At 35.3% G+C, this 23,883-nt stretch overlaps 1 protein-coding gene across 2 annotated transcripts in view; it reads right to left on the reverse strand.

Annotated features, from left to right (window-relative positions):
• Positions 1-509: 509 nt before the first annotated feature.
• ZNHIT6 (zinc finger HIT-type containing 6) overlaps positions 510-23,883 on the reverse strand; it is a 59,532-nt gene continuing 36,158 nt past the window's right edge. Inside the window, exons 8-10 of one of the 2 annotated variants that reach the window (XM_055341353.1) lie at positions 23,556-23,633; positions 5,349-5,473; positions 510-1,553 (exon numbers count right to left, since the gene is read on the reverse strand). In XM_055341353.1, coding sequence (XP_055197328.1) covers positions 1,513-1,553; positions 5,349-5,473; positions 23,556-23,633 — 244 coding nt within the window. In that variant the 3' untranslated portion in view covers positions 510-1,512. The remainder of the gene's footprint in view (positions 1,554-5,348; positions 5,474-23,555; positions 23,634-23,883) is intronic. The other variant, XM_055341354.1, reaches the window with a different exon arrangement.

Genomic DNA, 23,883 nt, shown 5'->3' on the forward strand with positions numbered 1-23,883 from the left:
GCTTTTCCCAATAAAACTTCTGTGACACATTTGATCCAATTCATCCTATTTCTTGCCTGTTTTGAGAAAACAAATTTCACATCTAGATTAAATATAAATCCTTTGAAAATCCCCAGAAATACTTTGAAAAAGATAATTCTACACAAACCTTTCACTGTATGAGGAAGATTCCTGAAGTTGCTTTAGGAAGTATTCCTATTTCTCAAATTGCAAGGCCTTATTTTCTATAAATCACAGTTCCACTATTACTTTTACATGAAGGGTCCTTGTGGCATTATTGTCTTTGGATTCACTTCTCCAGTTCTGATCCCCAGGTTACAGATATTTGTGTTCTACAAGTTTCTCCTATTAGTTCGTATTTCTATTTTTCTCAAGCCTCTTTAATTAATGCCTCTGGCTTCCTTTGGTCTAAAACTTATTCCAATTATAAACTAAAAGCAAATTCACCAATGTCCCATTTTATCATTGTTTTCTTAACCATTAAGTACACAGATGCAACACAGATGTAATAATCTTTTACTTTTTTATAGCCATACTGCAATTTCATAACTGTATAAATTCCAATAAAACTAGGAAACTTTAATTTTAATATGTGAGATCATAATGTATACAGAGCTGCCATAAGGTATAAATTAAGCCATGTATATACATAAATGCACATATACATTCCAGTAACACTTTGAAGAGTTCCAAGTGTTTCTTTCTTTAGTTATTGCTAGATGTTTCAAAACAGCATAAAACTGCTCATCACAACACCCCTGTGTGGTAATGAGGAGAATGGAATGGGAACAGGATGAAAGGCACAGAATTCATAATAAGACACAGTTCACTGTGCAAACAAGGAGAGCCAAATTGGTGAGCACCGATGGTTCAAGCAATGAGAAGCCACTGATTTTGTGAACTGAATATAAGTAGTAGTAGTTGACAGTATTTACTTATCCTTTACATGTGACACTGTACTGGATGCTACCCAAGTAAAAAAGACCCACTCTGTCATCTTAAGAGGATAAATTACAAATAAACCCTAAAGACAAGAATGGGCAATTGATCTATCAGTCCTCCTGTGGCTACAGGTGTGTCACATGGCCTTTATGTTTAGTGAGGTTCCACCAATGAAGTGCCAACTTTGTGGATGACACAGGTGATCCTTGGGTTTGGTCTTGCATCAAAGTAACAAAGTTTTCAGCCTACAGAATTAAGCATATTAAAACCCTGGGCCTAACTAAAATAAGCACTATCCTGGTCAGGTGGAGAAAACGGGTTATTACTAGGAATAAGGGCCTTACAAGTCAATTCAAGAGGCTAGAAAATTCATCTTTTAAAAGAACTTTTTTTAGATTGTTTAATTACTTAAACAATAATTGTTAAATTATTTAGATTGTTTAATTACTCTCAGAGAAACAAAAAATTTCAACCACCCACTGACAATATCCCAGTCATCCAACAGCTAGTCAATGCACGGTCCTCTGCAATTGACTGGGAATTTTCACCTTCTTCCTCCAGAAGAAGTGCTCAATTTTCATTGCCAATGTTCTTGGTAGATTCACTTTTCACTGAAAAAAATAAGTAAACATACAGTCAAGTGTTTATACTGTTTCTGTTTAGCTTGTTCTGTTTTTCCTTCTTCTCTCTTCCCTTCTGATGCATACCAACAGCACTGCTCATAGGACAGGCAAACCATGTCATGTTCCAGGCAGCAGGGATATACAGTTCTGGCCACAATAAAGAAACGATGTCTGAGAGTGGCAATTATATTTTGTGAGGCAACATCCTTCCTGACTCTGTGGAAGACTTGGGAATGGTCACTTCACAGTGTGGTTATGATCCCATATTCGTACTACTGAAGAGATCACTATTATCACATAGGCTGGCCAAGTGTGGTTGGAATAAGTTTTTCCATAATTTTTTTTTTTAACTTAAAATTGAGGGTCAGTATATGCTGAGTGAATGTGGGCTGAGAAGACTAGCTAATCGCCATCTCCTTCCTTTCATAGGAAAGATAACTTAGAGCAGAAATGGAGCTCCTTTAAAGGAGCTGTCCTAACTGGAGCAAGCAAGACTATGATTCACTTACTAAACTGAGAGTTCCTTAAGGATAGAGACTAGATCTTTCCTCTTTGTATTTGACCTCCCAGTGTAGCCTGTTTGCTGAATCAGTATGAATACAAGTCACTTTTTGTTTTTTATTCAGCAAAATGGGACCCAGAGTAACAGCTCTGTTTCATTGCATAATGAAGCTAAAAAGAAGTAATACATTAAAACGCTATGAAAATTAAGGTTAAAATACAGATTGTTTCGCTTCAGGATTATAGCAATTTATTTCCATAGTGTAAATAAGGGAATTAAAGCTCAGTGGCAGTGAATGCTCAAGGACCCACAGCTTAGTAAGAGCTGATGCTAGAATCATATACCTAGATCTTGCCTCATATTCAACTGCCAAGTTTCTTGGTCAATGGTCCCTAGATTTAAGATTGTCCCAGTAACCAAAATGTTTACTGAATCCTTTTTCATGAGTGAAGTATTGAAACAGGGTCAATCCAAGGTAGAGTCCTGATCTTTGTGGAATTTTATATAAACTCTATCAGAGTCCCTCAAGCATCTCCATGATAATATAAGTCAGTTGTTTCTCCTCTGGCTTTCTTTGCAATTTATACAAATTTTATTATAGCACATATTGCACACTAAAGTTTACATGTGTTCTTGTGCTTGAGATCCATGCCCATCTCCCCATCCCAGTATGTGACACACACAATGAAAGAGAGGAAGAAAAAGGGGGATAAGGAGGAATGAGGGGAGGAGAGAGGGAGGGAGAATGGATGAAAGGATATGCATGAGTAGCTCCTACGCTATGTATTTTCACTAATTCAAGTCATTAGTTTTGGGTTGGATTCCTTTTCTAAAAGCAGAGATATTACCCCCCTGTCCCCCCCCCCAAAAAAAGAGCAGAGATATTCTTGACTGAGTTATAACAGTGGAAAAATACATTTCTCTGATATTTTTAAATTAACAGAACTTTGTACTACTGAGTTTGGGGGAAATGCTTTCCTTTCTATGCTTCCTGAAGTTGCCTGTTTTCTTCTTTTAATGGCACTCCATTCTTTTTTTCTTAGACTGAAATGCAGCATGCTCTCAAGTCATTTAAATCCACTAGCTAACTTTGGTAAATAGGGACCCGTGAAGCAAGTAACACCATTCTGAGCACCTCCCACTGAACTAATACAAGATGGGTGATTAGCACTCCACATTTTCATTCCATTGGGCTACCTTAACTGCTCAACCTTTTATAGTCAACATTTTATAATCCTTAAAAAGCAAAAAGCAAACAAACAAAACTTGCCTATTGCCCATCAATATTGGCAGACCTTTGAAAAAAAGTTATGGCAATCTACAACCATAACAAACATTGTAACAATGATCAAGTGTGAAAACTACTGAATGCCAGCCCAGAAACACATTTTACCCAAACTAGAAGAGAGACACCTTGTGCTATGAACTCAAGATCAAAATCCAACATTTTTGCCTCCGGAGAAGAGAAGGAATTTCAAGGCTTTCCAAAGAAAATGCCCTGTTCTTATATAACTCTCCTCCTGCATTAAGGGACCACCCTGCAGAATATCCCAAACTGTGAGAATGTACAAAGAAACTGATACCTTGAAGTGCTCACACAAATAAATGCACGTACAAAAGACCTGGCATTATTTTTAAAGTGGGTGTATTTATGATGTGACAACACTTGTATGGTTCTTAAAATCCCGTCAGACCTTCTTTAAGTATTTTGCCACAGTAGCTCTAAATGATCCTCTATCCTGAAAGCACTAGTCACTTGTCTTCCTGTAAATAAGTCAAATATCATATACCCACCAAAAAATAGCACATTTTACTTAATCAGGTTCCAAGTACACTACAAAAGTAGCCTTTTCATTTTGCTTCGTTACAGGAAGCCTTCCTTCAGTGTGCATTCCTAAACAAGGTGAAAGAGGAGCTGTGTGCTCTGTTTATTTACACAGACGTGTTTGCCCTGGCTAGTAACCCACATTACTAAACAACTTTCCCTGAAACCAACATTTAGAGAGCTATGTGAATTATATTAAGGAAAAAGTAAGGTTTTACAAAGCTTTTTTTTAAAAAAAAAAAACCAAAACTGGTCATTTACAACACACTTGTAATTTGAGAAAATAAAGTCAGATATTCTCAAATTGTGAAAAATATAAAGTCAAGAATTAACCTAAAGATTTAGAGGCCCATAATTGATTAGAAACTTCATGTTTGCTAGCTAAAATTCTATTTTCAAATTTTAATGCTGACAAAATTTCGGTCACTTTGAAAAAAAAATTTCTCCTATTCACTTTTAACCAAGAATAAACACCTATTATATACATGTAAGAGAACACCTTAAAACAAAGGTTACTGATTATTTCAGCTTATATTGCTGGTGTAACAATAAAATCCAAACCACATGTTTCAAATAATATTATTTAAGAAATAATTTCATCTATCCAAGGATTCACTGGTTGTCTGGAGACTGTTACAATGAAAGTTGGCCTGTAACTATTATTCTTAGCTAGAAGTGCTATCTAATGGTTCTGAGTTGAGCCACCTCTCTCCCTTTTAAAAAGTAATTTCTGAATTTTACTCACATCCTCTAGAATTTGCATTCAGAAACACAAGAAGCTTATTTTAATCAGTAGTTGCAAATATGGATAAGTCATTTTATATACTGAACTTTTACATACACCATTTCCAGTTTTAATACTTCCAACTCCACTACTCACCAAAGACTGATAAGTATATACTTTTAAAGAATCATTAAAATGGGAGGAATATAGCCAAAGAAACAAATATCAAGGAAAATAAAACCAGTGTGTTAAGAAAAAGGAGACAAAGGTCAAGTCAATGACATTTTAAACATGATGTACTTTCAAACATTATTCCTTTCTATATGGTGAGACTCTAAAAATGTTTTATAATCCCTCATTTTAGGAATCTCTAAGTAAAGAGTTTTAACTAGGTAGTAAATTTATCTGATATTGGACAGACTGTTACTTAAAGGCTATTAGCTTTAAAAAGACACACACATATGGAACTCAAAGCAAAAAAAAAAGTTCTTTTATAGCCATTCAAACTTATGTTTTTAAATTGATATTACAAACTATGTGTTCTCAAACATGAGAGAATTAGCAGCTCATTCATTTAATTCTTTACATTAACTATAGCTACCTATAGAGCAAATTCAGTTAAGGGTGTACATATAGTGGGAAAACAGATATATACAGAAATAAAGACAGTCATGTAATTGCTCAGGTTCACTAGAGTCATTCTAAGCATTATACGAACAACTTGACATTTACCTTGGTGAAGAACTTCCATATCATGACTGGCTTCTTTTAATACCACATGTAATGTTGGATACTCAATGATCACTTTGTTCCTCAAATTGTCACGGAGACTTTTGCAAGGATCCAGTTCATAATACCTTACAAAAAAAAAAAAAAAAGCAAAACAAAAATAAAAAACACCTTTACGATTCAAAGTTACTCATAAATAAAATATATCAGAGTCCTGTACATTAAAATTTTTTTAAATGTTAATGACATTAATTCAATAGTTATTTCCTTGCAATAAAGTAAGTTTAATACCTCTAAGAAAACCAGGTAAAAGTGCTATTATTATACAGGTTCTAAAATTAAATCAAGAGCAAATAAATTAATTTGACTTTAGAAAAGTTTTAGAAGAAATCATTTTCAGATCAAGGAATAAAGACTTTTATATAGTATCTATGATTTATTTTTAAAATATTTTATTTATTTATTTGAGAGAGACAGAGCCAGAGCCAGAGCCAGAGAGGGAATATAACCAGAGGGGAGGAGCAGAGGCAAAAGCCAACCCTCCACTAAGGAGGGAGTCAGATATAGGGTTTGATCCCAGGACTCTGAGATCATGACCTGAGCTGAAGGCAGACACTTAACTGAGCCACCCAGGTGCCCCAATATCTACCGTTTGTTTGTTTATTTATTTATAGATTTTATTTATTTATTCATGAGAGACAGAGAGAGAGAGAGGCAGAGACACAGGCAGAGGGAGAAGCAGGCTCCATGCAGGGAGCCTGATTGGGACTCAATTCCGGGTCTCCAGGGTCATGCCCTGGGCCAAAGCCAGGTGCTAAACTGCTGAGCCACCCAGGGATCCCTATCTACTGTTTAATGTGTCATGAATTCTTGGATCAGGCAATGACTAGCAATGACTAGTTCAAAATTCAAATTTCCCAAATATATTTAGTTTGAACCTTAAAAGAAAAACAAAAAAAACTATCCTATGAGAATTGTCAGTAATACACAGTGTTAAAATAACTGGCTACAAATATCTTTGTAAAAAGTTAATTCTAATTATAAATAGTTTCCAGAAATTTACTTTTTGCCATACAATTAAATTTGGCCTTCCTATATTTTAAAATTAAAAAATAAAAAACAAAAAACAGGCTTGAATTTCTGGAAATTTAAGGAATATGGAGTTTATCAGTCATAGTATTATGACATAGCTGTCAAATGTGTCATAGGTAATTAGATGCTAATGTTCCTTAAGGTAGGAAACTCTCCAGTCATTACTTAAAAATAAGATTTTTTTTTAGTTGATTAAAGATGTATTCCCCTAACATCCCTTCCCCTTTCTCTGGGTAGCAGAGAAAAGGACAGAATTTCAGCTAGCTCACTAGGAGTTGCATATGGGAATGTGTTGGCATGTGAATATCATGTCACGTTAAAGAGGAAAAAATTGAGAACATGTCTACCAGTGTAGTAATAATTCTCCAACTTTTTTCTTCCATCTCCACCAATTACAGATTATATTCACGTGCAAAATGCACATCCTAAGGGATACCCAGCCTAACAGCTGTAACGCCATCCTTTTCCCTCCCACTCAAGAAAGCTCACTGGAATACAAGTGATCAAGAATGAGGTTATCACTGGAAACATTAGAATCTGCTGTAATTTTGTTAAGAATAAATCATTTACAAACTTTGGTATTTCCTTATTAGTAATAGGTTATTTGCACCATAACTCACAGCTGACTGGGACATTCAGGGCACTTAGGAAGAAGAACTCCTGGTGTAGTGATTTCTCTGCAAGTTTGTCCCATAGAATACTTTTCAAATACAGGAAAACAAGCGCTTAACGAAATGCAAAGACAAGCCCCCTATAGAAACTGATTTCTTTTTCAGAATTAGGTGACAAGTGAGAGAACAAATGTACTTGACTTATGTTTGCCTGACCACATGCTCCACCTCTGGAATTCAATTCTTCATTTTAGAATTACAGAAAATTTTTTATGTTGAAAAAAACTTGAAATGCCAAATACTCAGTTTTCCTAAACCAGCCACCCTAGTGCCCATAGGCCACGGAATGCATACATTCTTTTCCCTCTGTAATGTAACACAGATGTGCTTACAATACTTTAAAAGTGGTTCCAGCATTCAAGGATTAAATGCTTCACATCTTTTAAACATTATTTCCCTTTGAAATAAGCAGTGTTTTTTTTTTTTTTAGTTAGCAATAATTATACATAAGAGAAAAATGAGATTGAATTAGATATCAAAGTATAAGATTAACTTTTAAAGTAAAATATAAAACGGATATAACCAAATTTTTCTTAGTAGAAAATAAGGCTTGAATTTTCAAATAGGAAATTTTCAAGTAGTATCTTATAAACACTTGCAGTAACTTATGTGTATTTTAAACTGAATCATAAGAATTCTATTGAAAGACATTACACAAATAAGGGAATGTTTTCTACTCATTTGTTTTGATAATTTTCAGTGTAGATTTAATGTTTTAAGTAATTTGTTCTTAATATTAAATCTTCATTAGGTTTTTCTAGATTTCCAAAGCTGAATTAAAAAAAAATTATTCAAAAGCCACATGGTAACTATAAGCCTACTATTCTTGCTGATACAGTATAAAATATGTTCCCAGCAGAGAAACATCTCCGGATAATTGAAAATTACCAATGTAATAAATTGTAAGTTACTTCAATCTTAAAACTACAATGATTTTATTTGTTTAATTAAAAAAAATTTTGGTCCCTGTTTTATGTGTATAGCAGGACCTTTTCTTTCTACTTTTTACAAAGCACTTAGGATGCAAAAATTTATAAGAACTTAAAATGGTTTATTTAAAAAGTATTTTATTCAAACACAGTGAAAATCTGGTACGTTGTATGGTTTTCATTAGAACCACTGATTTTTACTTAGTATTTACCCTAAAATGTTGCAAACTTCTAATCACAGCAATATTGCTATTCAGTGTCAGGAAGCTTCTAGGCTTCAGCTTCCCAGTTAAAAGAGGTTGGACTTTACTAGATAACCTTTTAGGTGAAATCCTGAATTTCTTTGATTTTTCTAATACTAGTGGTTCTACCATTAAAATTTGCCCATATTTTTAAAAAGAAAATTGTGTGAACTGTTTATAAAGAAAAGCTATCACATGCATACGGGGTAACATTTTGTAACTTGTAGTTAAATGAAGCAGCAACTTTTACTGGCTGCTTGGGTTTGGGGTCTAATGCTTTGAGTTAAAGTCCTGGCACCATCATTTACTGGTCTATGATTCTGGACAAGTTATGTTACTTCTTTGATCCCTAGTTTCCACGCTTGGAAATGGAGAGAATGACAGTATCACTTCAGAGAATTATTGGGGGGTAGGGGCCGATTAAATGATAAAACACAGAAACTGTTCGCTCATTTACTTAAGCCATGAACAAAGTTTTACATTTGTGTTTACCTAAAATAAAACACATTCTGATAGAAACTTTAGTTCAGGACAGTCATTGAACTTCTTCAGAGTAACAGAGAATGGCACTTACTATGTAAGCACAGAAACACGTATTTGCCTTTTTATACATTTTACATTTTAAATATAGAATTACAACTTTCAAAGTATTATTTTAGATCACATTTACTTCTAGAAGGCTAAAAGTACTTTGAATGTTTCTATTTCTATTATCCTTAGGCAAGTTGTAGAGTCCAGCTTGGCACAGCCTAAAACATTTAGGCCTTAGCTCTTTTGCAAGCCATTAAGTTACTGAATCTAAGGGGCAGCTTTATCTGTTTGAAATTTTCTCAAACTCTGGAGTTCCCATTAGTAGAATGGTTCTGCTACCATAAGACAAACAAATTAGGTTTGGAAGAATTAAGACACCAACATTTGTCTTTTTTTTTTTTTTTTTTTTACCCTCAGGGACCCTCTCAGACATTTCCTCTTGTTATTTCACTTGCTCACCCTCACAGGCTTGCTAGCTGACCCTGCTCCAGGCAGCTTTACAGGGGCATTATAAGGGCAGCATGGCTCAGTAGGCTAAACAGGTGTTACAGTGATTGACATTATATAAATAAAAGTTGTCTTCATAGTCAAGGGTATGCTTTTAATTTTGGCTCTGTTACTAACTTTCAAAGAAACTGGCCAAGTTCTCAAACTTTTTCCTCTATTTTATTTGCAAATTAGGATTTTAAGAAATTTCTCCTTACTCAAAAGAAGACAGAATTTTAAAAAGTCACAAACCACTTTATTTCCCATCTGATCAATGACACCCGAGATCATCTCCCTTTCCCCTCCTAAAGTTGCCAAGGATTAAATGCTTGGCATTTAATAGTATGAGGATTCTCTAAATTTAATAATTCCCTAAATTTAATAATTCGATATGGGGCACCAGTCATGAGTTGGGTAGTACAAACATATGCCTCCTCATTCAGAAAGCTCAGCAGTTTGTAACTGTAATGGTAAATGATTCTAGTCTATCCATGGTATGAAACCTATGGGATGTGGTAAAATAAAGTGGCCAATTACATATATTAAAAATTTAAGGAGGGTCTTACAAGGCTCTTATTTGTTCTACTCGCCATTTGTTCATTTGATCTCAAGGTCCTTAAGATCTATGACTCTTCTAAAATCTAAAAAAAAAAAGAAAGAAAGAAAGAAGAAAGAAAGAAAGAAAGAAAGAAAGAAAGAGAAAGAAAGAAAGAAAGAAAGAAAGAAAGAAAGAAAGAAAGAAAGAAAGAAAGAAAGAAAGAAAAAAGGACACTGGGGTGGCTCAGTGGTTGAGAGTCTCCCTTTGGCTCAGGATGTGATCCCAGAGTTCTGGGATCTAGTCCCACATCGGGCCTGCTTCTCCCTCTTCCTATGTCTCTGCCTCTATCTCTGTTTCTCATAAATAAATAAATAAAATCTTTAAAAAAAAAAAAGATCTGTGACTCCTCAAGGGTATTCCATTTTCTTCATCAGTATAATGATGGAAAAGTTATTTAGTCAACAACTAGCTTGTAAAGATTAAATAAGTGAATTTAACAGATGAAAATGTTCCCGAAGTGGAACTTGTCTAACTAGTATCAGTAATAAGATTTTATACTCCAAATATTTTTTACACTAAAGCACCTCTAGAAGGGAATTGACATACTGGGCAGGAATTATGTTCATGATCTATGACAAGACTAGGAAGTAGAAAAAGCATGATCTTGCAGACAGACCTAAGTCCAAATCCTGGCTTTGTAACTGTGAATTGGTTTCTTTTTGGTAGGTCAATTTCTCAGAGCTTAAGCTTCCTATCCTGTAGAGATATAGTACGTACTTTATTACAATTAATGCATGTGGAAATGTAAACACTTATTCATCACCTGATTTCTCAAATATTTACTTAGTGTTTACCTCATACAGGTGGTCTTCCAGGTAACAGAAGTTCAAAGACAGTTTATTGAGAGTACTAGTCAAAAAATAATTAAATTTCATTGGTACAAGTGTCATGATAGAAATCTAAAGTTATGGGGATGTCTGGGTGGCTCAGTGGTTGGGCATCTCCCTTTGGCTCAGGGCGTGATCCTGGAGTCCCAGGATCAAGTCCCACATCAGGCTCCCAGCACGGAGCCTGCTTCTCCCTCTGCCTATGTCTGCCTCTCTGTGTGTCTCTCATGAATAATAAATAAAATCTTTAAAAAAAAATTTTTTTTTCTCTTGTTTCTTACATACCTGCAGATATTCTTTCAGCTTGCCCAGTGCCTTCAATATTTAGGCACTTCATTAGCTAATCCTGGCTACCACTCTTTCTTAACTGGTTCTTAAAATCCCTCCTCTTTCAAGTATTTTCTTCTAATTGACATAGGGAATTTTAATTAGTCTTACTCTTGTTAAGAAAACATTTTTCTTCTGGTACTAAATTGAATGTAAGCATATGATTAGTACAGACTCTTAAGTATCACTTTGCAAAATATGATCAGTTTCTTCAGGTAAACTTTTGCTTAAACGTTAAATAAATAGGGGGCAGCCCGGGTGGCTCAGTGGTTTAGTGCCACCTTCAGCCCAGGGCCTGATCCTGGAGACCTGGGATCCAGGCTCCCTGCATGGAGCCTGCTTCTCCCTCTGCCTGTGTCTCTGCCTCTATCTCATGAATAAATCTCTAAAAAAAAAAAAAAGTTAAATAGTTCATGAATTAATTACACCACAGAATTACATTACTTTCAAAATGGCAAGAACTTACTCTAGTCTTTCTTTTGTTTTCCAGCTGAGGGCCATGAAGCCCTGAGAAATTAAGTATCTTAGGGTCACACAAGAAGATGCAGGGTTGGGCTATAAAGCAGATCTTGAATTCCTTCACTCTACTGTTTGCTTGTTCACTTATTCCTCACCCAATTCATATTTACTGAAGGTCTGCCTTGTACCACACACTGTTCGAGGCACTGGGAAAATAGTTGTGAACTAGAGGTGAAGGATGAAGGCTTTTCAAGAAGAAAGTATAGGTACAACATAGATACAGTCAGCAGGAAGCTAGGTGTCCACAGGACTCGTGCAAAGTAAATATGGGAATATGCACAGAATTCATAGTTTGGGTACTTATAAAAAAAATTAAAAGAGAAAGGTCTGCTTGGAGGGGAAGCTGAAGCTCTTTGGCTAAAATACAATATCTGAAATCACCTAGAAATGTCAACTAATCATGTCATTATTCCCAGTGAAGAGTATATAAAGTTGGTTACAAATTATCATATAACTAGAATGTATAAATTTAGTACATTAACACTGAGAATTAAATGTTTCCCAAGCTTTCAGAGAAAATTCTCGTTTTATATTTCACATAATTCCTGTAACCAGTAGTCAATATAGTATATATTTGAAATGAAATCATTCACTATGGAAACTGTAGGCTTATAATCTAGTAACAATCTGACCATCATATCACTGCAGATTTATTCTTCTGTGCCTCTCAAATTAAAATTCTCAAATTCACAGCTACTGAAACTTTAATAGTTGTCCTTGTATCTGTCCTGTAAATACTAACCCAGCTGTGCCAACTAGCTGAGCTTAAGCTTCCTTATACCTAAGTTTACAGTTCTTATCATAAAGCTGCTTCAAGCAGTATGCCACGCATAAAACCCACTTGACATGTCTTCTCTGACAAAAATATTTAGTACCTCACTCTACGTATTCCCTTTATATGTATGGACATTCTTCATATTGACTCTAACATTTTCTAGTCTTCAAATGATCTCTTGCTTCCCTTGTTCTAGGGTCTAGATCCAAAATGTGGCCAAAGGTTAATACCATTTTGAGCACGTGTACTCAACTTGATCACGGCTCTCACTCTGAAAAATAATCAACAATCCTGAAAGGTGTAACAAAGAACTGGGGCTATAATCTAAGAACATGCATTATGTTCATTTATGGCATGTGCTATATTGCAGAAAACATCCTAATGCATTGGGAGACAGGCAGGCATAGGTTTGGATCTAGGTACCACCATTTGATGTTTACAAAGCTGCAGCCAGGGCTCTCTATGCAATTATAACAACATGTAAAACATATAATGCATGTATAATGTACCATAATCATAATGTATTAAAAAATGCTTACCAAAGCACCAAAAAACAGTGGAGGCATGTGATAAGACCTTGTTATTAATACTTATTATGTTTCATAAAGATACCTATTTGCCTCTAGATTTAACACTGATTTTTAACTCACCCTTGCAGCAAACATTTTTTTGTGTTTGGGAAAACTTATTCAGGATCTTTACGCTTTTTTTGTTATATATGTTAAAATAGTTTTGGAAAACAACGATACTTTTGTGAGATATACACACATATATTTTAAAGATTTTATTTATTTACTTATTTGAGGGACAGGGAGTACGCACAATATGTCCACTGAGGGAAGAGGAAAGAATCTCAAGCAAACTACACTGCGTGCAGAGCCCAATGTGGGGCTGGATCTCATGATACTGAGATTATGACCTGAGCTGACACCAAAGTATGATGCTTAATGGACTGAGCCACCCAGGGGCTGCTTTTGTGCATTTTTGTGTATTTTTAAAATAGATACATAAACTTGTATTTCCACTTTTCTGTATTTTTAAAATAGATATATAAACTTGTATTTCCACCCCAAGTCTCCAAAGAATTTTACCCTGATTAATATTTATGTTTGAAAATCTTTTACTGATCACCCATTTATACTTTTCTGTAACAAAATTGTGTAAGCTAAAAATTTATTATTATTACCTAGGATTTTAATGCTTTAAATGTTAAAAATAGTTCTTTATTGATTAATTTTAGCAATTACTAATATAAAATTGATCAAAACACAAACATATTTGAAGTAAAATTTTTACTGGAAATACACCTCATGATGAGCAATCATGGATAATGGCATCTACTACATTTGAGTTTGCTTACTATTTTTTTTAAAGATTTATTTATTTATGATAGAGAAAGAGAGAGAGAGAGAGAGAGAGAGAGAGGCAGAGACACAGAAGGAGGGAGAAGCAGGCTCCATGCCGGGAGTCCGACGTGGGACTCGATCCTGGGACTCTAGGATCGCGCCCTGGGCCAAAGGCAGGCGCTAAACCGCTGAGCCACCCAGGGATCCCCAGTTTGCTTACTATTAATTCTTAGATTAAGTAATTTCCCCCATTTGTCTCTGCAGTACTCATTAATAGAATCAAATTCCAAAAGGAAAATGAAGTTTAAGTAATCACATCTAAAGAGCATATTGCTATATTTACTAACCCTTTCTTCAGCACAGTTAACTTTCAAGGGATCTAACTAAAAGGCAGCAAGGGAGTCTGCAATTTTCATAAGACATGACATCTGAAAGTAGTTAATGTTGTTTTTAGACATTCTGGAATTCCTTTAATGTTCTCTGATAACATATTTAATTCTCTACCATTATTCTCAAAATAACTTCCAAGACCTTGCTTTCTAATGGCAGGACATTTTTAAAAATCCTAACTTTTAACTGCATACTATAAATTTCTTACTTAGAAAATCTTCAAAGTATATTTTTCAATTATTTTCTGTAAGCCTGAAATAAGATCATTTAATTTTCCAGTTCCATTCAATTAGGCAAAGGGTACGGACTAATAATTTTAAAGGTGTAAAAAATCTGATTTCAAAAAACCCATCTTAGTATAAAATTACACATATTTCTTTATACATCTTCAACAGTTCAACTGAATTATTATACAGAAAACATGTCAGACACTGAATGGGAACCAAAAATGTCCTCAAGGAGTTTATCACCCTGGCCAGTGTTTCTCAAAGTATGATCACAGGGATAACTTAGGAAGCAGAGACTGTAAAAAGATGCAGGTTTCTCAGCCCTATGTGAAACTGACTAAACCAGAGCCTCTTAAGGTAGGCTAGAAATCTGTATTTCCAATAACTGTCCTAAAAGATTGTGATGGACACTGAAATATGAGATGCACTTTGTGACAAAAGAAGAAGTACAGGTTAAATGTTCAGTTGGGGAGATACTTATTATTGTTAGAAGAAATAACTGGCCAGTGGGGATATGGGCTGGGTGAAAAGAAAGGAGGGATGTGGCAGGGCTATGAGAAGAGGCAAGCAAGAAACCAGGCCCTTAGAATCAACTAAGGCTGAGAGGTGATATCTTCTAGGCAGAGTTGAGAGTCAGCAAAGTCAGAATCTGAGCAAGTTATGTGAGCTGGAGGCCAGCTCTGCTCTACAGTAGAAAAGGTCTTTGCTTATTGGAGGATGTGTGTTAGTTAAGACCAAAAGGAGGTCAGGTGGGTTTCACTTGAGGCCTTTACACAGGCAAAACCAATTCTCTAAAACAGCATAGGAAAAAGTATCTTTACCTCTTTAATTTCACTGTAAATGATTTTTGAAATATTTCATGTTACAGATCCAAAGAAAGTAAAATAACCTTAGTTTTTATTTAAAAAACATCTCAGCATGGATATAAAATCATCCAAGAGAAAGAGCTCATACTTTGCTGGTTGCTTTTCAAAAAAAGAAAAAAAAAAGTGTTCCAAAAATTATTGACTACAACCAACACAGTAGGAAACAGCTAAAAAAAAAAATCTGTGCAAGTACAATAGGGTAGTGTCCCCACGAAGAGTAATAATCTTCTAATCTTCTGTGATGCTCATTAAGTCAAAGCCTAAATAATACTTTATTTTGACTTGGGTTTAAAATCTAAACTCTATATGCCAATCTTTGGAAGCAGAGTGGAGAGAAGGCAATTGGTGTGTGTTTCCATCAAAAAAATGACAAGTCTGGAGAATCTATGCAAAAAACCCATGCCTTCCACTGGGCACCTTTCATGCCTTATATATAAAACATATAACTCTTGTAGCATTTACTATATATCTACCTTCTCTCCTAGACTGTGAACTTCTTGAGGGCTAGTTTGTTTTTTTTTTTTTAATTTTCAAAATTTTTTAAAGATTTTATTTATTTATTCACGAGTGAGAGAGAGAGAGAGAGAGAGAGAGAGAGGCAGAGACACAGGCAGAGAGAGAAGCAGACTCCACTCCACACAGGGAGCTCAACGTGGGACTCGATCCTGGGACCCCAGGATCATGCCCTCGGCCAATGGCATGCACCAAACTGCTGAGTCACCCAGGTGTCCTGAGGGCTAGTTTTTTAGATGCCAGAGTAATCTTAGGGCTTAGCACTGTGCTGGCACATGGAAGGGACTCAGTGATACTTTAGGTCAAGTTCATTTATCAAAAAGCTTGTCTTTTGAGCAGGTACTGCTTTTTCTGAAGGAACTTTAAATTATACTGGGCAGTTATAATTTCTATTTCTCTCTCTCTCTCTCTCTCTCTCATTTTACATATTGAGAATTGAAGCCCTCAACTGATTAAATGATATAGTCACAAATAACCAGTAAAAAAAATCCTTTAGGGGTGCCTGGGTGGCTCAACTGGTTAAGCATCCGACTCTTGATCTCTGCTCAGGTCTTCATCTCAGGGTCATGAGTTCAAGCCCCACCTTGGGCTCTATGCTGGGTGGACAGCCTACTTAAAAAGAATCCTTTAGAGTAGAATGGCAAACTATGGTCAGCAGGCCAAATCCAACCCATTGTTTTGTAAATAAAGTCTTACTGGAACAGAAGTCACAACCATTCATTTATGTATTATCTATGCTAGCATACGTTATTATGTATATCTATACTTATGTGCTGTAATAGAGTTGACAATGGTGACTGTATGGCCCACCATGCCAAAAATATTTACTCTGGCCATTTTAGAAAAAGTTGTCCCAGTCCTGCTCTGGGGCACTAAAGTGGTATCAACACCTAGCAAATAGCAAGCACATATACATTTAAGTGAATTAGTATACTACATATTAAAAAATTAACACTGAATTACTACTGTGGGAAAGTCATTGACTTAGTATTGCAGGAAATAAAAAGATGCCTAATGTAGTCACTGTCTTCAAACGGGAGTTTATCACTGAATAGGAAAAATCTTATTGGGAGAAAAATAAGATGATTGCAGGAAACTATGAGAAATACAACATATTTTTAAGGCTCAAAGGATAAGCAAATCACATCCAGTTGGTGGGAAGGGATAGGCTCCACTGCAAACACTGATAAACAATAGTCTACTCAGAAAAATGGAGAGGAGAGACTCATTATGGAGGCAACTACATTAAGTCAGGGTGGTAAGGAGAAGCGAAAGATGGCTCTAAGGTCTTATGTCTCACTACAGGAATGACCAGCCAGTAACAAGGAGTAAATATCAACATTTGTTGATTGCTTATTAGATACCAGGAACATAATCAACCTATTTAATCTCTATTTAAAACAACACATACACACACCAGGAAGAAACATATATGGTGTGACGAGGTCTAAATCGTTTAAGATTTAATGGGATGTGTAAATCAAGATAGCTACAAACCAGGATGTGAAATTTGGGATAAAGGTTGAAAATATATCTACACCTGGGAGTCATCATACAGAAATAATAGTTGATAACACCTTAAGTACACAAACTCCTCAAATCTTATATTCTCCCAATATCTGATTTATGTTAAAAGAAATACAAACTAACCCCCATGTGGTTAAATGGAGCATGTTGGGAGTATAGCTAATATTGAACTTGGGGTACTTCCTGCAAGTTTAAGAAATATGAAATAACTGAAACAAGTTGTTATTTTTAAAAATGCATAATATAGTCCACTGCTGGCTATCACAACTCTTTTTTTTTTTATAATTTAAAAGATTTTATTATTTGAGAAAGAAAGTGAGCAAACGTGTGCATGCAGGAGAGAGGGAGAAGCCCCACCCTGTTGAGCAGGGAGCCCAGCTCAGGGCTCCATCCCAGGACCCTGAGATCATAACCTGAGCAGAAGGCAGACACTTAACCAACTGAGGCACCAAGGTGCCCCTACTGCACCTTTTAATAGACAAATAATATGTAGTTACTGAGAATGATCTGCTATGTGCCAGACATTGTGCTAATAAGCAGCTAACATCTCAAAGAAATCTTCATAACAATGCATGCACTATTACTTCTGTTCTGATCCCCAATTTCAGGTGGGAAAATGGGCTTAATAACTTTCCAAGGTTTGAATCAAATTTATAACATTATTTTGACTTTATAAAAAAACCTATGTTGATGTAGGTTTCTGGATAAAAACAAAGAGGTTATTTTGGAACATCTCATAATCTGGGCTAGGTTTGAGAAGCAGTGGTCTAATAAGCTTAGTGTTTACAATGGTGAGACTTCTGGTCTACAAAATCTAGTCTGGAATCTCTCAAAGTAAAATCAGGTCTACTTCTCCACAGATCATGTATTCTGAAAGGATAACATTATTATTTCTTACTGGAATATAATATAATCTCACTCTGAAGGTACCCTATTAACAAAGGAGTATTATAAAAAGGCTGTTCTTTTTGACAATAATGTTTGAGAAAATGATGCCACCTCTATTTAAAACTCAATGTGCCCTTAGACTCTCCAGGCCCTACCTGCATCTCTCCAAAAACAGATCCATGCCAGAAACCTCAGTCAGTCACTTTAGTTTCTTGTTTGTTTTCTCCCACTATAGAACTGTACTCAACTCATTCTTGTATAAACCCCAGTTTTTATTTATATACCTTGAAGATAAGATGTGCTTAATTAATGGTTTTTGAGTAAATTTGGAAAGAATTATCCTATAATATCTTAAGCCACATCTTTATCAAAACTATAGAACCTTATAGGGGTGCCTGGGTGATACACTCGGTTAAACATCTGACTCTTGATTTCGGCTCAGGTCTTGATCTTGGGATTATGGGATCAAGCCTCATGCTGGGCTCTGCGCTTACAGTGAAGTGGGCTTGGGACTCACTCTCCCTCTGCTCTACCCTATTTCTCTCAAATAAATAAATCTTAAAAAAAAAAAAACCAAACCAAAACCAAAAAATGACCTTATATAAATATCAAAACAACAAAGTTGTTAAACTTAACAAAATATACCTTAACTTCTTTATGGGAAATCAATGGTTCCTTTAATAAGTAAAATATAGAATATAGATTTGGGAAATTACAATTGAATGAACAGTACCAAACTTGGGATTACTCTAAATTCTTTAGTCAGTAACAACTTGAGAAAGCAGCAAATACAATGACTGCCTCTTATAGTACCTGGCATTACCAACATGGGTTTTGTTTCAAAACTACTCAGTTACTTTGTAAGAATAGAGTTGGTGAAGAAATGGAATGGCTCTTGAGTGCCACTAAAACAAGCACCTTTCATGACTTCTCCTCCACTGAGAATGTAAGCTCCACCGGGGCAGGAATGGTTCTCCTTACTCTAATGTCCAGAATGATACTTGGACCACAGTGAGAATCACCATTTGCAAGTGAATGAATACATGAATTTACTTAAGAAGTCATATTAGCTTTTATAAGAAAACACAAATTCAAACAGAGGAGCAGCAAATTCCTTAGGGTTAGACATGGATTCTATAATCCCCTAAATCTAAAAATAAAAGTCATGTATGGCAAAGCTAAAAATTGGGAAACATTTAAGATTGCTCTAGCTGACCAGGTATATCATGAGACAACGGTCATAAACCCTCTAAGAATGGAAAACACAGCCAGTGGAAACTGGCAACATCAAGAATTTGGTAAAAAGACTTTACTCTGGAGTCACTGGAATGATGTAAATCGTAGAATACATTTAAAATCAACAGCCACAAGGAAACTACATGTTTCTGCCTTATAAGCACTTTTTAGGAAATAATAAAATCCTCTTATTTTAGCATGCTTATCTTATATTAGAAGCTTAATGTTTTAAAACCTATAATAATTTCCTTTAATGATACAAATGTAATTAAATATACAATCAAATGTAAGCGTTCATCTTATCCTATCTGAATGAATTATCTGAAAAACACTGAAAATCTTTAATTAAAAACATCAAATGAAAATCTATTTCTAAATGTATTCACATAGTATCTAATTTCATTATTCATGATTAGAAAATACTTGAAAACTGTGAAGTTGTACAGAAATTAGGATAACTGTATCATGAAGCTCACTTAATAAATCAGAAATATATGATGTACCTTATCCCAACTTAGGATAAAAACTCCTTCACTGGAGTTTCTGAGGATCTAGGCTATAAACTTCCCCTTCTTGTTCTTTAATGTTTTCATAGATCACTGAGTTCAAATAAACAACTCAAATGGGGAAATGCAGATGGCAACTTTCTTATGTAAATAAGATAAAGTCAAAATACTTTTCATGCTATTCAGAATGGCTCAGGTTTAGTATCAAAACAGCCTATTCTAGGGGATCCCTGGGTGGCTCAGTGGTTTAGCGCCTGCCTTTGGCCCAGGGCGCAATCCTGGAGTCCCGGGATCGAGTCCCGCGTCAGGCTCCTGGCATGGAGCCTGCTTCTCCCTCCTCCTGTGTCTCTGCCTCTCTCTCTCTCTCTATGTCTATCATAAATAATAAATAAAAAATATTTAAAAAAACCCAGCCTATTCTAGGTATTCCCTGAAGTTAACAACACTCACCTTTTACTTTATTAATCTATCATTCCATTCCCTATGGGGATTAAGGTTAACCCAATGCCCAATTTTGGTTCTCAAGAAAGTATAAAATAAGAGAAAATAAAGGATCTTAAAGGAAAATGAAGCACAGAGAAGGTGAGTACCTAGAATTAGGTCATTTGACCTTCAATTCAGTGCACTTTCTTTTTACTTTTCTTGGGGTTCAGGTTACCCTTTTTTTTTGTTAAAATACACCTTTCTGATCTGACTGGTATCTTCCTGTGTTCTGGTCTCTAATGTATCCTGATTTCTTTCTATGCAACTCCATGAAATGATTTTCCCAACTGCTCCTCTCTGGATCATGCCATGCTGTAGGCATTTCTGCCAGCCACTCTCCTGGAAAACCCTGGTCTGCCAGGACATGCTGAGATCTCCATCTCAAAATCTCCATCCTCTCTGCCTCTTCAGGCATTTATAGTACACATTTCCAAGTTAAAAATGAATGCTATCTGAGCCCAGTATGTCCTGTATTATAAACTTTAAAACACTCAGTATCCTATCTTTTAACACATACAATTTTGGTTTCCTTGAATTTTGGAAGACAAGGATACTATGCCGAAGAGTCAAGTTTGACTGGCTCGGTGAGCTTGCACATTTCTTCACTAGCCACTCCCCGGTTTGCCTTAAAATGGAAATATTCCAAACCCTCTCTTTCTGGTAATGAAGGAAATAAAAATGGGAACAACAAAGAAACAAAACAAAAACCATAATAAACTAAAACAAAATTAAAAAAGAAAAAAAAATCCAAACCTTTTGTTCTTTGCAGTTGTACCAAAATGATATAGGTAGTTTCCCTTATCTTTGGTAAAGAAAATTAGTTATTTGCCTAACAGTTTAGGTAAATAAGGCGACCATGTCCAGTACGATGCCCAAACTCACCAAAATAAATATTTTTATTAAGTCTAGAAAAGCAATATGGTATTTCAAATACATACTTATTAAGAAAACAAATGCATTTATGCAGCCATTAAAATAGTCAATGGCTGCTATTTGTAGTAAGTCAAGGTCTGATAAGTACAACAAAGGAAATGATGAAGCAATGACTGAAGCAATTTAGTTTGATGGGTGGCACTTTTTACTGTCTCCCTTCTACGATTTTTCTGGAGACATTTACATGTTATCCCCATACTGGCAGTGCAGTCTATGACAAGGAGTTGATAAATGTGGTGCACGAGTGTTAGAATGCTGGACACGTCAGCAGGCTGTTAGGAGAAGACTTGGGAGAGTATGTCTCAGTCCCATGGCCTAGAGAAGAGGAGATGAGATAACTATACAAAAAGCACTTTTATTTTTCATAAAAACCCTCAAAAGTGTTCTATTAACAGGCTTATACAACTGAAGCCACAGGAGTGCATCATGTAAATCTAAGTAACATTTACAAGAATTAACTAAATATAGTAAATGTTAAGAAAGGAACTGATTTTTTTTTTTTAAGGAACTGAATTTGAACGAGGTAACAATAAAAAAAGAAAAATTACTTAGTGATTGTCAGGAGGTAAATTCCAAGGGAATGATGCAAATTGTTTTGTTTAAACATGAATTGTATGAAATCTACTTTAAGATTTTGCTAAGTAAAACTGAAATGCACTTTTTACGTCAGTATTTCTCAGTAATTACATAAATGTCTGATTATCAATTTCAGAAATACTGATTTTGGTTAACATGGATGTTATAACTTTGAATAAATATCTTTGCAAAACCCACAAAACTTTCTATCCATTTCTCATTTAAGGCCCCAAATCTTCTGGGGGAAGGAGGAGAGTTAATGCATGAACTACATGTAAATATACTGAATTAAGAAGTCTAGGGAAAAAATTACGTTATAGAAAACTTGAATTTTTCATCACCGAACCATGATCAATGACATGAAATTGAGGGTATTTGCGACATGCTGGTAAAAGAAGGTGGTCAAGATTTGGTGTTTAAATCTGTTCTTAGCTTTAAGTCTTGTAATCTTATGTGTAGACATTTTGTAAGAATCCATTTATTTGTATTCATAGTAATAATAATAGCATGCACTTACCAAGTGCTGAATGAACTATCATAATCTCTCATGAGGATTTTTTTTTAAGATTTTTATTTATTTGGGGGAGAGAGAAAGAGAACGCATGTCTGTGTAGAAGGGGGGTGGAGCGGCAAGCAGAGGGAAGAGGGAAAAGCAGGCTCCCTGGAGCCTGAACCGGGGCTCAAGCCAAGGATCCAAGCTGAGATCATAAGGTAAGCGTAAGGCAGATGTTTACCTGACTGAGCCACCTAGGCACCCCTCATGACAATCTTATAATTACTATTATCACCCCTATTCTAAAGGTGAGGGAACTAAGGTAAGTGAGGTTACATAATTTACTCAATTTAACATAACTGGAATCAGGCAAGCTGGGCTGAAATCCCAGCTCTGCTTTCAAAGCTTGGATCCTAAAACCTCTAAGCTATGTTAACAAATCGAATCATAGGTGAGACTGACCAGATCTAGTCTGAATTGACTTTGGTAGCTTTGTTAACAATGGAAGAGCATCAAAGGTCATCAAAGATCAGTATTTTGTAATTCAGTATGCTGACACATAACTGGCACAAAAGTAGACTTTGCAGAATTCTCAGAGATGGTTTGGTGTAGTCTGTATCACCACTCTATTAAGGAACAGAGCACAGTAAAGAACTGTCTCAAATAATATGGTTTGTTATAACCTGGCTCTTTCTACTTTTCTCTGCAAAGAATGCAATATATGCAATGCTCAGTTGGTCACATGAATTTTTGTATTTCCAAAGGCAAAAACTTGAACATTAGAACTCTGTTGTACAGAATATTTTTTTTTTAAGATTTATTTACTTATTCATGACAGACACAGAAAGAGAGAGGCAGAGACATAGGCAGAGGGAGAAGCAGGCTCCATGCCGGGAGCCCGTTGTGGGACTCGATCCCAGGACTCTAGGATCACGCCCTAAGCTGAAGGCATGCACGCTTAACGCTGAACCACCCAGGCATCTCCAGAATATTTCTTGAAGTAAGTTCAAATGGGATTTAGGAATCTTTTACTTGTTCATAATGCTATTTTAAGATACTTTAACTGAAGTAATTTTTCAACTGAATTTATCCTATAAGTGTGATTATTTTAAAATTTTAATTTGGAAGTCATATTAGTATAATAACTGGCTACCTAAGCTAATCAGGCTACCTAATTATATTACAGAATTAGAAAATATTTAAAGAAATGGGGAGGGAAGCAATTTTACCTTACTAAATTTTGCTGCATATATTCAACCTTCATTAAAATTTGGACCCCAGTCTGAGAGCGAATGTAGGCTTTCAACCTGAAATAAAAATGTCATATTGAAGGAAACAAAACTGATTTTTAATATATTTCAAGATAGTATTCATGGAAGACTAAACATTTATGAGTAGCTAATAATACTTAAAATCCAACTATCCAAGCACAGAAAAGGGGTTAAAGATATTTTCTAAGGAAGGATTTGAATTTTTAAAAATTACCTTTCTTCTCTCCGTATAATATCTTAGATTAAAAATGTCTATTTAAGTAAATTAAATTAAACTTGCCATTTT

The sequence above is a fragment of the Nyctereutes procyonoides genome, unplaced genomic scaffold, assembly GCF_905146905.1.
Source record: "Nyctereutes procyonoides isolate TBG_1078 unplaced genomic scaffold, NYPRO_anot_genome, whole genome shotgun sequence".
Taxonomy (NCBI): Eukaryota; Metazoa; Chordata; class Mammalia; order Carnivora; family Canidae; genus Nyctereutes; species Nyctereutes procyonoides.